A 12,727-nucleotide genomic window follows, 5' to 3' on the forward strand; every position below is an offset into this window, starting at 1 on the left:
TCTCCCAGCACTGTCCTGCAGCTAGATCCACAGCAATCAGTCCTAACCTCTGTGGTTTCTGGCCCAGGAGCTGCCACCTTTTATTCACACTCATACTTTGTTCCTCTAATTTTAATTTCTTCTGTGTCTCTTCTGTTCCTCTTGTTCAAACATACTGGTGATTGATGCACTCTGTTTTCATCCCTTGAGGTGGGATCATCTGAGCTCAGTGTCTGTTTGGACTTCTCAGTTTTGTTCTCACTGAAGCAAATCATGGAGCTTCCTCCAACACCATCTTCCCTTCTCCCTCACACTTACAATCAAATTTTCACCCCATGAATAAACAATACTGTTAAATGGGCCTTAATTTTATTAAATAGTTGCAATTGTTTTTCAAAATAAATTCAAGCTGAGATATAGGCATTGAATTTTTTTTTTTTTATTTATGCAATAGCTGGGGTATAGGCCAGAGGCGTGGGAGGGTGAGAGGATTCACCAGAGACAGAATGGGGAGCAGAACAGGCAGACAGACCGAAAGCATTGCTGAGGGGAGCAGCGGGCGAACCAGGAGAGGTCTGCCGCACCATGTGGGTATATCCCCGGCGGGCCAGGAATCGCTGCAGAGGCTGTGGACAGCTTTACAGCATTGTGCTCAACCTGCTGTGCCACCGGGAGGCCCAGGCATTGAATTTTAAAATGGTAAATTTTTATAGTCATGTAATCACCATGACTAATTGTTGGTTAAAACCTTTGTAGGTGAAGAATGTTTCCTATTAGGATCATATGAAAAAGCTGTTCAAATATGGAAGAAATCTCTTCAAGAAATACAAGAGAAAGGTGGTGAAGTATTAACAAATTTTTGCTATAATATGTAAAAACATTTTAGCATGCTGTATAGCTTAAAATAATTTCACATTAATGAATACTCAACAGTTTCTTTTTTTTTTTTTTATAGAGGCATGTTTATTTATTTGTTTGTTTGTTTGTTTTGTTTATACATGCACTGGGTACAGTCAGAAGTGCGGGAGGGTGAGAGAATTCACCAGAGCCAGAGCAGGGAGCAGAGCAGGCAGAAGGACCGAAGTACACTGCTGAGGGGAGCAGCGGGCGGCAGGAGAGGTCTGCGCGCCATGCGGGACCCTCCTCTGGTGGCCGGGGAGCAGCCGGGGATCGAACCGGCGCCGCAGCGGTCGCCGGCAGCCTCGCAACCCAGTGCTCAACCGCTGCGCCACCGGGGAGGCCCCTCAACAGTTTCTTAATGCATAAATGTAATACGTATTCTAGGCATCTTGACTGTCATATATACTTAAAATTAATAATATTCTTAGGATTTGTAGCACCCTCCCCTCTTATCTGTAGACAAGACTCCTTCTGTCTTTTTTTTTGGTTAGTGATGTGATTGATTGTTGGGGGAAAAATGAGACTTAGATCCTAAATAAAATAATTTTGGGGGGAGTGGGGTTAAGGGTGTTTGCCTTTTAGAGAAACTGCAAGTATCTATATGAAAGACTAGGGATCAAATATTTTATCATCTTCTTACATACTTAGAGATACATTAGTTAAGGGTCTCTGCCTTTAAGTAATTCAGCCTTAAGAATCTCCTGAGATTTATTGTTGGGTTATGTGGAATTATGTGGAGTTTTTGATGAGAATGTGGGGGTGTGGATTCTGGAAACTGGTGATAGTTCTTGTGATGAAGGACTGAGAATGTGACTGCGTTGTCAGAAGTTCTCAGCTGATGACTTTTGAACTTATCCTGACAGCAACAGTACATAGTGAGGTTTGGTCAGTTACTAGATTTACTTTCTCACTGTCATGGCTTTGTATGTTTTATTCATTCATCTATTTAACCAATATTTAACAGTTTTTTAATTGAGGTATAATTAACATGAAAAAATCGGTATAATTGACATAACTTTATATTAGTTTTAGGTGTACAACATAATGATTTGATAAATCTGTGTGCATTATGAAGTGATCACCACAGTAAGGGTAGCTGACATCCATACATACATAAATTACAGATTTTGTTTCTTGTGATGAAGACTTTCAGGTTTATTAACTTTTAAATATGCAATTCAGTATTATAATTATAGTCACCATGTTGCATATTACAGCTCCATGACTTATTTATTATTGGAGGTTTGTACCTTTTCACCTCCCTAACTTGTTTTTCCTGCCCCTGTCCTCTCCTCTGGCAGCCTCTGATCTGTATCTGATGAAGAAAAGTTTTCAAAATTGAGTTACATTGTTTATATTTCATTTATTTTTTTAAAGATTCATTTATTTATGCATACAAGAACTGGGGTACAGGCCAGAGGTGTGGGGATTGAAGGATTCACCAGAGACAGAGTGGGGAACAGAACAGGCAGAATGACTGAAATACACCGCTGAGGGGAAGAGCAGGCGAGTCAGAAGAGGTCTGCTGCACCATGTGGGTATCTCCCTGGCCGACCGGGGATCAAACTCGTACTGCAGTGACTGTGGACAGCTTCATAGGTTACATTTTTAACCCCCTTGCACCACCAGGGAGGCCTTATATTTCATTTAATATCATTTCCTACTATATTAATTAGAAATGGGTTCTAGAGGGGCCTCCCCGGTGGCGCAGCGGTTGAGCGCTGGGTTGCGAAGCTGCCCGCGCCCGAGGAGCCGGTTCGATCCCCGGCTGCTCCCCGGCCACCAGAGGAGGGTCCCACATGGCGCGCAGACCTCTCCTGCCGCCCGCTGCTCCCCTCAGCAGTGTACTTCGGTCCTTCTGCCTGCTCTGCTCCCCGCTCTGGCTCTGGTGAATTCTCTCACCCTCCCGTGCTTCTGACTGTACCCAGTGCATGTATAAAACAAACAAACAAACAAACAAATAAATAAATAAAGCATGCCTCTATTAAAAAAAAAAAAAAAAAAAAAAAAAAAAAGAAATGGGTTCTAGAAATGGAGATTAAACATAGCAGTGGCTTCAATAAGAAAGAACTTTATTTCTCTTTTATTATGCATGGAGACCAAAAGTTGACAGCCTGGACTGATAAGATCTCATTGAGGACCAGTGCTCCTTTAGATTACTTTTTACTCCATCTTTGGTGCGTTGCTTCCCATCTCGAGGCTAGTACAATGGCCAAGATGGATTCTGGAATGCCAGCCATCACGTCTATAGACAATGCAGCCGAAGAATGAAGGAAAGCAGAGCAAGAAAGCTTTCATTTTCTAGCTGAACCACCTGTCTTTTTTTTTTTATTTAAATTATATTTCCCATACAATTACAACCCCCTTATTTTGACCCCAATCCCGCCTTTCCCCGCCCCCCACCCCCCATAGAGTATCTCTGGTTCATAGTTGTTTGTTGATTTTTGATATTTTCTTTCTTATAGTTATTCTTTTTCCTGGTCCCTTATTTAAGTTTTCTAGATTCCTGCTATGAGTGAGACCATCCAGTATTTTTCTTTTTCTTTCTGGCTTATTTCGCTGAGCATGATCCCTTCCAGCGCCATCCATGTTGCTGCAAACTGCATGTGTTTATCTTTTTTGAATGCTGAGTAATATTCCATGGTGTATATGTACCACATCTTCTTGATCCAGTCATCTATTTTTGGGCATTTGGGCTGTTTCCAAAGCTTAGCTATTGTAAACAGTGCTGCTATAAACATAGGGGTGCAGGTGCTCTTTGGAATTGATGTTTCTGTGTCCTTTGGGTAAATACCTAGGAGTGGAATTGCCTGATCATATGGAAGCTCTATGTTTAGTAGGTCAAGAAATCTCCACACAGCTCTCCATAGTGGTTGGACCAGTTTGCACTCCCACCAACAGTGCAGAAGAGTTCCTTTTTCTCCACAACCTCGCCAACATTTGTTGTTGCTAGTTTTTTAAATATGTGCCATTCTCACTGATGTAAGATGTGAACCACCTGTCTTTAAGCATCTTTTCTGGAAGTTCACGGAATAGTATCTCTAGGTTCAAAACATCCACATCTAATGAGAACTTGTGTTGTAGGTGCAGTGTAACCCCAAATAGAATTGTAATTTTTTAACTCAGGAGGAATGGCTAAAGGGTAGACAGCCAGCAGTCTCAAGCCAAAACATCCTTCAGATGTTTGAAGGCAGTGGTCAGGGACTCCTGTTTATTGTATATTGTTTCTTCTCCTTCGGGAAGTCCCTTTGACTGTCTACTTGATATGTGTATGGTTTCTTTTTCCTTTTTTTTTTTTTTAAAGATTTATTTTTATTTATTTATACAAGCACTGGGTACAGTCAGAAGCTCGGGAGGGTGAGAGAATTCACCAGATCCAGAGCGGGGAACAGAGCAGGCAGAAGGACCGAAGTACACTGCTGAGGGGACCAGCGGGTGGCAGGAGAGGTCTGCGCGCCATGTGGGCCCCTCTTCTGGTGGCCAGGGAGCAGCCGGGGATCGAACCGGCGCTGCAGAGGTTGTGGGCAGCTTCGCAACCCAGCACTCAACCACTGCGCCACTGGGGAGGCCCTCTTTTTTCCTTTTTTCAAAAATCATGTTCCCTTTTGTTTCCTATATTGTGTCCTTGAGATAATTGTTGTGGTTCTTAATGCTGAGATTGTGAGGATATACAGTTTTCTTTGGATAAAATCTTAGTTATCCTAGGGCCAGATGAAAGAAAATAAAATTGTTTAGAACCTAAAATGAAAAAGAACAAAGTATTGATCTGTTTTTTTATCTTAATAAAATATAAAATTGATACAGAAAATTTCAGTAACATGACTATACAACTTGATGGATTTCATAGAGCACTGCTCCCTAGCACCCATGTCAAGAACACATTGCCTTGCTAATGTGTTTTTAATCTACGCTTAATTCTTTCTTCTTTAAGGAGGAAGAAGGACATGTTATCTTCAGATACGCTATTATCTTTCTCTTTTATACTGCTACCTCTATTGTTACAATTTAAACGATGCACAAGGATTATGTGATCAGCTAGTAAGAAAAATACTGAAATGGTCCCAACTGCCTATAAAAGAAGATAAAGATTGTTCAGGTATGCTTTTCATATCAGTATGTTTAACCTTGTTATTTTTGTATTTATAGGTTTAGAGTTGAAATTGCACATAGAAGTTCATTGATCTGTTTCTATAGTGTCTAAGTTGTATTAATGGTGAATTTTGGGCTGTCAGCTTCTCAGTAACAAGGATTGTGAGTTTTGTTTGTTTTTTTTAATCTTTGAATCCCCAGGGCTTGGTGATGATTGCCTTCTCAACTGATATAATTGTTTTTTCCCAGCCAGTATTTGTTACACAAAACCCAAGTATTTTACTTAATGTATTCATATTTTCTTTACTGTTGCTCAAAATGGCTTTGTAAAGTAATGAAAATCACTTTCTGAGGTCTTCTGATTATTTTTAAATATCTGTTTAAGAGATTACAGATTATCTGGATTGCTCTTTTTAAAAAAGGCTTACTTAAATTAAGCAGTAACCAGAGTGAAAGATATATGAACATATGCATAATATATTTATAATGCTTATTTTTAAAAGATTTATTTATTTATGCATACAAGAGCTGGGGTACAGGCCAGGGGTGCGGGGGATGAGAGGATTCACCAGAGACAGAGTGGGGAGCAGAACAGGCAGATCTACTGAAATGCACTGCTGATGGGAGCAGCAGGCAAGTCAGGAGAGGTGTGCTGTGCCATGTGGGTTAGCTCCCTGGCTGGGCATTGAACTCATGCCACAGTGGCTGGTGATAGTTTGATAGCACTAAGACTTTAACCCCTATGCTGCCAGGGAGGCCCCCCTTCCATGTTTTTGAATAAAACTTTCACTTCAAGTCATAAGTAGTTTCTAAATGTCTGTGCACATAATTATGAACTGGTTGTTTTTGTTCTATTGTCTTCAAGAAGTATAACTAACTATTATAAATTAGCATGTATAGGCTATGGATGCTCATCCCAGAAAAAAAATTATTTTGCATAATGTTGGGAACTTAGATATTAATTAGTTTCTGATAGTTTGCTCAGAATCTCCTTTGGTTGATTCATACACCCTTTAGTTCCTGAGAAGTCTCATTGTGATTTTGGAATGACTGGCAGTGTTCATCCTGAGGCAGCAGTGAGGGTCATCCAATCCATGGCTCGATTCATGGCTGCCTATTTCACCAACCAGACGCTTGGCATTTTGCCACCTCACAATGTAAATGTTCTGCCTCCACTTCATATCAACACAGGTAATACATAAACAATTTTTTTCACTTTTATTTCTGCACATACTGTTTAAAATCATTTTATAGGAGGACCATTGTCCAGTGGAAATAATACTGTTCCAGCATATGATGACAGATAATAGATGTTCAGTGACTATTTGCGAATGAGTAAGATCTGAGAAAGGCAATTGCTTAGATTTGTTTTTAATTGAATGAGCATTTCTTAATCAGATTTTGGGCAGATTGGCATTTGTGAAGTTTCAATGTTTAAAAACACAGGGCTATTGCCTTCACTTGTATAAAATGTGGAAACACATTTTGTGTGTGTTAATTTGGAATGTAATTTAATTTAGATGATATACTTTGATGGTTTTCTTTGGATCACTTACTTTGTTCTGTGTAATCATTTCATCAATAGGATCGAAATGTGTGTGAAACAACCTTATCCTAACTGTTGTGAACAAAAGAAATAAAGTATTTGTTTTTATGGATTTTATATCTAATAGGTTGAGACAGAAAATGAAGTGAAATGAATATATTAATAAGATATGTCAAATGGTGATAATTGTTATGTTGAGTATTAAAATAGAGTGTAGTGCATTGTGATTGAGTGGAGTGGTTGTTTCAGAGTGGGATTTAGGTAAGCGCTCTCCAAAGAGTTGACATTTAAACTGAACTTTTTTGTTTAAAGATTGATTTATTTATGCATACAAGAGCTGGGGTACAGGCCAGAGGTAGAGAAGGGTAAGAGGATTCACCAGAGACAAAGCAGGGAGCAGAACAGGCAGATCTACTGAAATACACTGCTGAGGGGAACAGCGGACAAGACAGGAGAGGTCTGCTGCGCCATGTGGGTCATCTCCCTGGCCAGGGGCTGAACTCATGCTGCAGTGGCTGCAGATAGCTTCATAGTACTCAGACTTAACCCCTTGCACCACCAGGGAGGCCCCCTAAACTGAACTCTTAATGACAACAAAGAACCAGACATGGGCAACTGAGGACTGAGAGCATTCTAACTTGAGCTTGTACAAAAGTCCCAAAGCAAGAACAAAGTTGATATGTTTGAGAACCTGAAAAATAGGTGTGACTAGAGCAGAGAGGATAAGGTGGAAAGTGATAGAAGATGAAGTCACATAGATAGGAGCCGGATAGTATATGTCAGTGTAAGGAATCTGAATATCTTGTAAGTGCAGTAAGAAGTTATTGAAGGGCTTTAAGCAAGAAATAACATTAATTGATAAATATGTTCAAGACACACATGTTAGAGTAATAAACTGGTATGCTGTGACCCAGTACTTTTAAGTGTGGATATATACATTCATATTATCTGAATAAAAAGTTTCATTGAACTGTATGTTTACTTTTGTGGTGCACTGTGATAGTCTTTTCTGTGTCCGTTCTACTCTGTTCTGTTACATTTTTAAGAATGCTGACATTTTCTTCATAACATGTTCGTGAGACATATTCTTCAGTGTTAAACTCTTTTAGTGTATGTTAAATATTATTTTAATCCATATTATACATACATTTCATGTTGTGATTTCATATATCAAATATTGACTGAAGAAGATAAACATACCCATTTAAGCAGGAGTGAATTCTGAGAAATGTAATACCCATTTTCTTTAACTTATTTATAGAACAGTCTCTACGACTTATTCCTCTGCAACACTCTGAGGTGGCCAGTGTTGTTAGAGATCAGAATCTTTCTAATGTATGGACAGTTGAATATGCCCTCGAATTATTACTTATTGGTGGCCTGATTCCAGAAGCTGTGTGGTTGGCACATAAACTTGGAGACTGGAAGACATCTGTTTCAATTGGTTTGGCCCTCCAACTGTTCTGTAAACAAGATAGCAATTTCACAAGGTATGCATATTTAGGCAAACTTAAGAAATGGTATACTAGAATCATCTATAAAGTATTTTATATTTCTCCCATTACATTTTATGGCATTCTTAGTTCAGCATTGTGCAGTAGAACTTTCTTCAATGATATAAATGTCTTACATGTGTTGTTGATAAGGTAGCTACTAACCACATGTAGCTAGTGAGCACTTGAAATGTGACTAGTAAGACCAAAGAACTGAATTTTCGATTTAATAGTAATTAATATGAATTTAAATAGCTGCATGCAGCTAGAGGCTGCTAGATGAACAGCTCAGTGGCTTATTTGTGTTAAAACATTTATTTGTTAGTAACACTCTCAAAGGTATTATAAGCAGTGGGAAAGTTTATGCCAAATAGTATTTAAGGTTTAAGCTAATCAAAATAATCTCTGTATATTACGGTATTGCTGTCTGGCATTACCAGTAATATAAAAGAATTCAGTAATTCATCATATTTATTAAGTAGCATTCTGTACCAAGTCTGTGTCAGGTATTTTAGTGGTTGTAATCTGAAGTGGCACATGGTTCCTATGTTGAAACATTGACAATTTAACAGAAAATAGGACAAAAAATTACTACAGTGTACCTATTGTGGAAAGAAAAAGTCCAGTGGTAGGATGGGGAGATCAATAACATCAAGTCGGGGAAGGACAGGAGATACTTTACATAGGAAATAACATTTGAGATGGACATCAAAGGGAAGATAGGACCTTGACAAATTGAGTAGCCATAGGGACATGAGCAAAGACTTATGGCAAGAAGCAGGTTTGGTTCAGTTTGATTAGAGGCATGTGTTAGGGCAGCAGTGGGGAAAACGAATGGTGAGATATACTGGTACCAAAATCATGGAGAACCTTAATAATCTTCTTAATACTAAATATGTCTTTGAATATTTCTTTTCTAAATATCAGATGAATAAATAAAATGAATTTCATTGTTTCTTAAATTTTCATGTTTAGCTTTTAATATGTGAATATTTCCTTTTTAAAAAAATTTGTTTCATTCCATTAATTTGTTGTGATTTCAGATCCAAGAAAAAGAGTCTAGATCTACCATTAAATGTGACTCCAGCACAGATTTTCCAGGAAAAACTTCAATATTTTTTAGGTCAACCAGCTTCTTTGGAAGCAAAAAATGAAATGGACTCAAAATACAAACAATTTACAGGTATGTTGCATACATATGGTCTGACAGATGTATCAGGTTAATGTAAATCTTATGGCTTTTTTTTTTTCATTTTAAATTTTTTTAAAGATTTATTTCTTTATGCATGTAAGAACTGGGGTACAGGCCAGAAGTGCATAGGATGAGAGGATTCACCAGAGACAGAGTGGGGAACAGAACAGGCAGATCTACTGAAATATACTGCTGAGGGAAGCAGTGGGAGAGACAGGAGAGGTCTGTTGTGCCATGTGGGTAGCTCTGGCAGGGGATCGAACTCATGCTGCAGTGGCTGCAGACAGCTTCATAGTGCTGTGCTTAACCCCTTATGCCACCAAGGAGGCCCCATTGCCTTTATTTTTAAAGTGACAGAATAGTTAATAAATTTTTGTACAAAGTTTGTATATTTTACCTGTCATCTAGTATATTGATTTTTTTTTAAAGATTTATTTATTTATGCATACAAGAGCTGGGGTACAGGCCAGAGATGCAGGGGGTGAGAGGATTCACCAGAAACAGAGTGGAGAGCAGAACAGGCAGACTGACTGAAATACACTGCTGAGGGGAGCAGTGGGTGAGTCAGGAGAGATCTGCTGCGCCATGTGGGTTGCTCCCTGGTAGGCCGGGTATCGAACTCGTGCTGCAGAGGCTGTGGATTGCCTCATAGTGTGGTGCTCAACCCCTTGTGCCACCAGGGAGGCCCCTAGTATATTGATTTTATTTTTTTAGTATATTGATTTTTGATTAGCTTTTGAAGATGTGAAAATTGTGTCCTACAAGATAGGATGAGTATAATCTAAATTTTAACTATTCAACCACTTGTATTCAATAGATCCCATTGAAGAGGAAGATGCAAATCTCCTGCTTGGTTCTGTGCAGGAAGTACTGACAGCAGCAGTGATGGCAGATGCAGATATTGTCTCAGGGACTTTTCAGCTGCTCATACATTCTGCCAAGGAGTTCAGTAAGAAACTGTGGGGCTTGGTGCCAGTTGGCATGTATCTTCCCGCTCCTCCCTTGTATTGTCCTCAACCAGCTGTTCTTAGTGAAGTAAGCTTACTGCTTAATCTTTTAATTATTTTAAAGTTTATTTTGTCCAATTTTAAAAATATTCAACTTGATAATAAGTTAAATGTGCACATTCTAAAGACAGACTTCTGGATCACAGCTTTGCCGTTTTCTAATTATACAGCTTTATGCAATGTGGTAAAGTGTTATCAAGTTTCTTTACCTGTAAAATGTAGGTACTGATGAGGATTGTATATCTCATAGCATAATTATGAGGATTAAATGAGATACCCTGTAAAAGCTTTTACCTTAGGACATATATAGTAGGTATTCAATAAATGTTAAAGTGGTTGCAGTAATATAACAAATGAGCTATAAATATTATCCAAATAATTAAAAAATAGGCATTTGTATAAGGTAATAAAATAATGAATATCAAAATTTGAAAGCCCAGTGTTATTTTTGTCTATTATTTACTTGTCTTTGGCTCTTTGAAATATTTTCATTTTTCTTAGAAATGTCAATTTTTTTCTCCTTTACTATTTATTGGGTAGCAATGCTGTTTTTGTCTCAGGAAGTTTTCCTCTGAAAAATTTTAATATGATTAACTGGTTTTAAGATTTAAAGTGTTAATATAAATTATTTACTTTTTAATTATTTTAGTATTTGATTAGTATTTTAAAGTGATTCTGGTATTGTTTCATTATACTTAGCTGTTTCAGAATTATCAACTTCTGTCTACTTTTTGTTTTATTTAGTGCTTTTTGTTACATCCTTATGTTTAGAATTGTGTTTTAATAGGTTAAAAATATTTCACTTGGTATTTCAAATGTAAAATATTACAAATGGAACGAATAAATAATCTGATAGTTCTTAGCAATTTCTCTTTACTCTCACATCTCAGTCTTCAATATATTGGTTTAAAAATTAGAAATAACATTTAGACATTTTGAGATCTCCTATGCCAATATTAGGTTTTGAATGGTTACTTCATAGTGCTTCATTTAGAAAAGATTTTATTAAACCTCAATGGTAGGATTTCTCCTACCCCAATGGTTGGATTCAGTGTCAATTGGAACCTTTGGGTTGGAAGTAATAGAAAATTTGTCAGAATTGACTGGTAAAATTGAGAAGACCATGGGAGTGCAGCCTGATGACTCAGCTATGTTACCAAGGACTTGGGCTTTTTCTCTCTTACTTTGTTTTCTAAGGTATCAGCTTCAGCTTAAGATTGGTTCCCTTTGTGACCGCAGGATAGCTGCCAGTAGCTGCCATGTTCAGAGAGAGAGGGAAAAGGAGGGAAAAAACGCAATAGTATTTTTTTCCCAGCATTCCAAGCAAGACTGACTTAGGTTACTATCTGTCCTTTAATCAGTTATTGTGGCTAGGTTTAGTGCAGGTTCTGTTGATTAGAACCTTCCCTGAAGCTGAGGATGTAGGATCAGCTCTTCTTGAATCATATTGGTTGAGAAGAGGGTCAGATACCCCATAAAAAATTGAGTACTAGGAAGAAATAGTAATGGTAGGTGGATATTGGGGAAGCAAATGTATACTGTACTCACATTAATTCATTCTCTGGGAATTTAATCTCTACTCTCTTGAATAGCGTTTATTCACAAACATTTATTGAGTCCTATTTTAGACTTTATTCTATCACTATGATAATGCAAAGACAAATGGCAAGGTCTTTGCTTTTGAGTAATTCTCAGTATAGTAGGAAACATATTAAGCAGTAGAAAATAAATTGGTAAAAACTATAATGAAAGTCAGGTGTTAACAGTAGAACAGAGTGGGATGGCTTCATTGAGTCAATGATGGTGAAATACAAGTAAGATTTTTCCAGGTAGAAATAGGGAAAGGGCATTCTTGAAAGGAACCTCTCTATAATATTACACCAGTGGAAACAAGAGTGGTAGGCTTTAAGTGTTGTGGGGAAGACTTGGGATTTGAGTCAGTTTAGCCCTTGATAATGTATGACGGAAGATCAGTAGTTCCTTGACACTAGAAATAGCTGTAGTTGAAGTCTTTTAAGACCATACCTCAAAATTTCCTTTTAAATCTCCAGGAACATTCTAGTTTGAGAAGCACTGAATATCACTAACCAATCTGTATTTTTTACTTCAACCTTTAAAATTTCCGTATTACTAGCTACTAAAATCAATTGTTTTATTTTTATCAGGAAGATGGTGATGATTTTCTTTTAAAAGCTGAAAAAGATAATCGCCAGAAAGTATCTGGAATCCTTCAACGTATCCTCTTGCTTTTCCGGGCCGCTCGGTGTTCTTTTCCTGTAGCACAGTGGTACATCTTGCAGTTGAGGTGGGCAAGAAAAGTCATGCAGAAGGTATGGAATATCTCAGCCACTTCCTTCCTATGTCAAACAACATAATATACTAATATTTATTAATATTTTACAGTTGATACAGACCAGAATCACACTACAGTGGGGGCAGGGGGAGAAGAAGAGGGATTATGGTCAGAATAAGGGGGGTGGGTGGGAATTGTATGGGGAATATAACCAAAATGAAAATGCAT

At 37.9% G+C, this 12,727-nt stretch overlaps 1 protein-coding gene across 8 annotated transcripts in view; it reads left to right on the top strand.

Moving 5' to 3' along the window:
• The window catches only part of CPLANE1 (ciliogenesis and planar polarity effector complex subunit 1), a 96,368-nt gene that overhangs the window by 13,183 nt on the left and 70,458 nt on the right, over window positions 1-12,727 (top strand). For all 8 annotated transcript variants that reach the window (XM_054688344.1, XM_054688348.1, XM_054688346.1 and 5 more), the window contains 7 exons: window positions 736-816; window positions 4,811-4,975; window positions 5,986-6,159; window positions 7,776-8,004; window positions 9,051-9,190; window positions 10,017-10,234; window positions 12,372-12,536. In XM_054688344.1, coding sequence (XP_054544319.1) covers window positions 736-816; window positions 4,811-4,975; window positions 5,986-6,159; window positions 7,776-8,004; window positions 9,051-9,190; window positions 10,017-10,234; window positions 12,372-12,536 — 1,172 coding nt within the window. The remainder of the gene's footprint in view (window positions 1-735; window positions 817-4,810; window positions 4,976-5,985; window positions 6,160-7,775; window positions 8,005-9,050; window positions 9,191-10,016; window positions 10,235-12,371; window positions 12,537-12,727) is intronic.

This window comes from Talpa occidentalis, unplaced genomic scaffold (genome assembly GCF_014898055.3).
Source record: "Talpa occidentalis isolate TD23 unplaced genomic scaffold, MPIMG_talOcc4v2.1 talOcc4.6, whole genome shotgun sequence".
Classification (NCBI taxonomy): domain Eukaryota; kingdom Metazoa; phylum Chordata; class Mammalia; order Eulipotyphla; family Talpidae; genus Talpa; species Talpa occidentalis.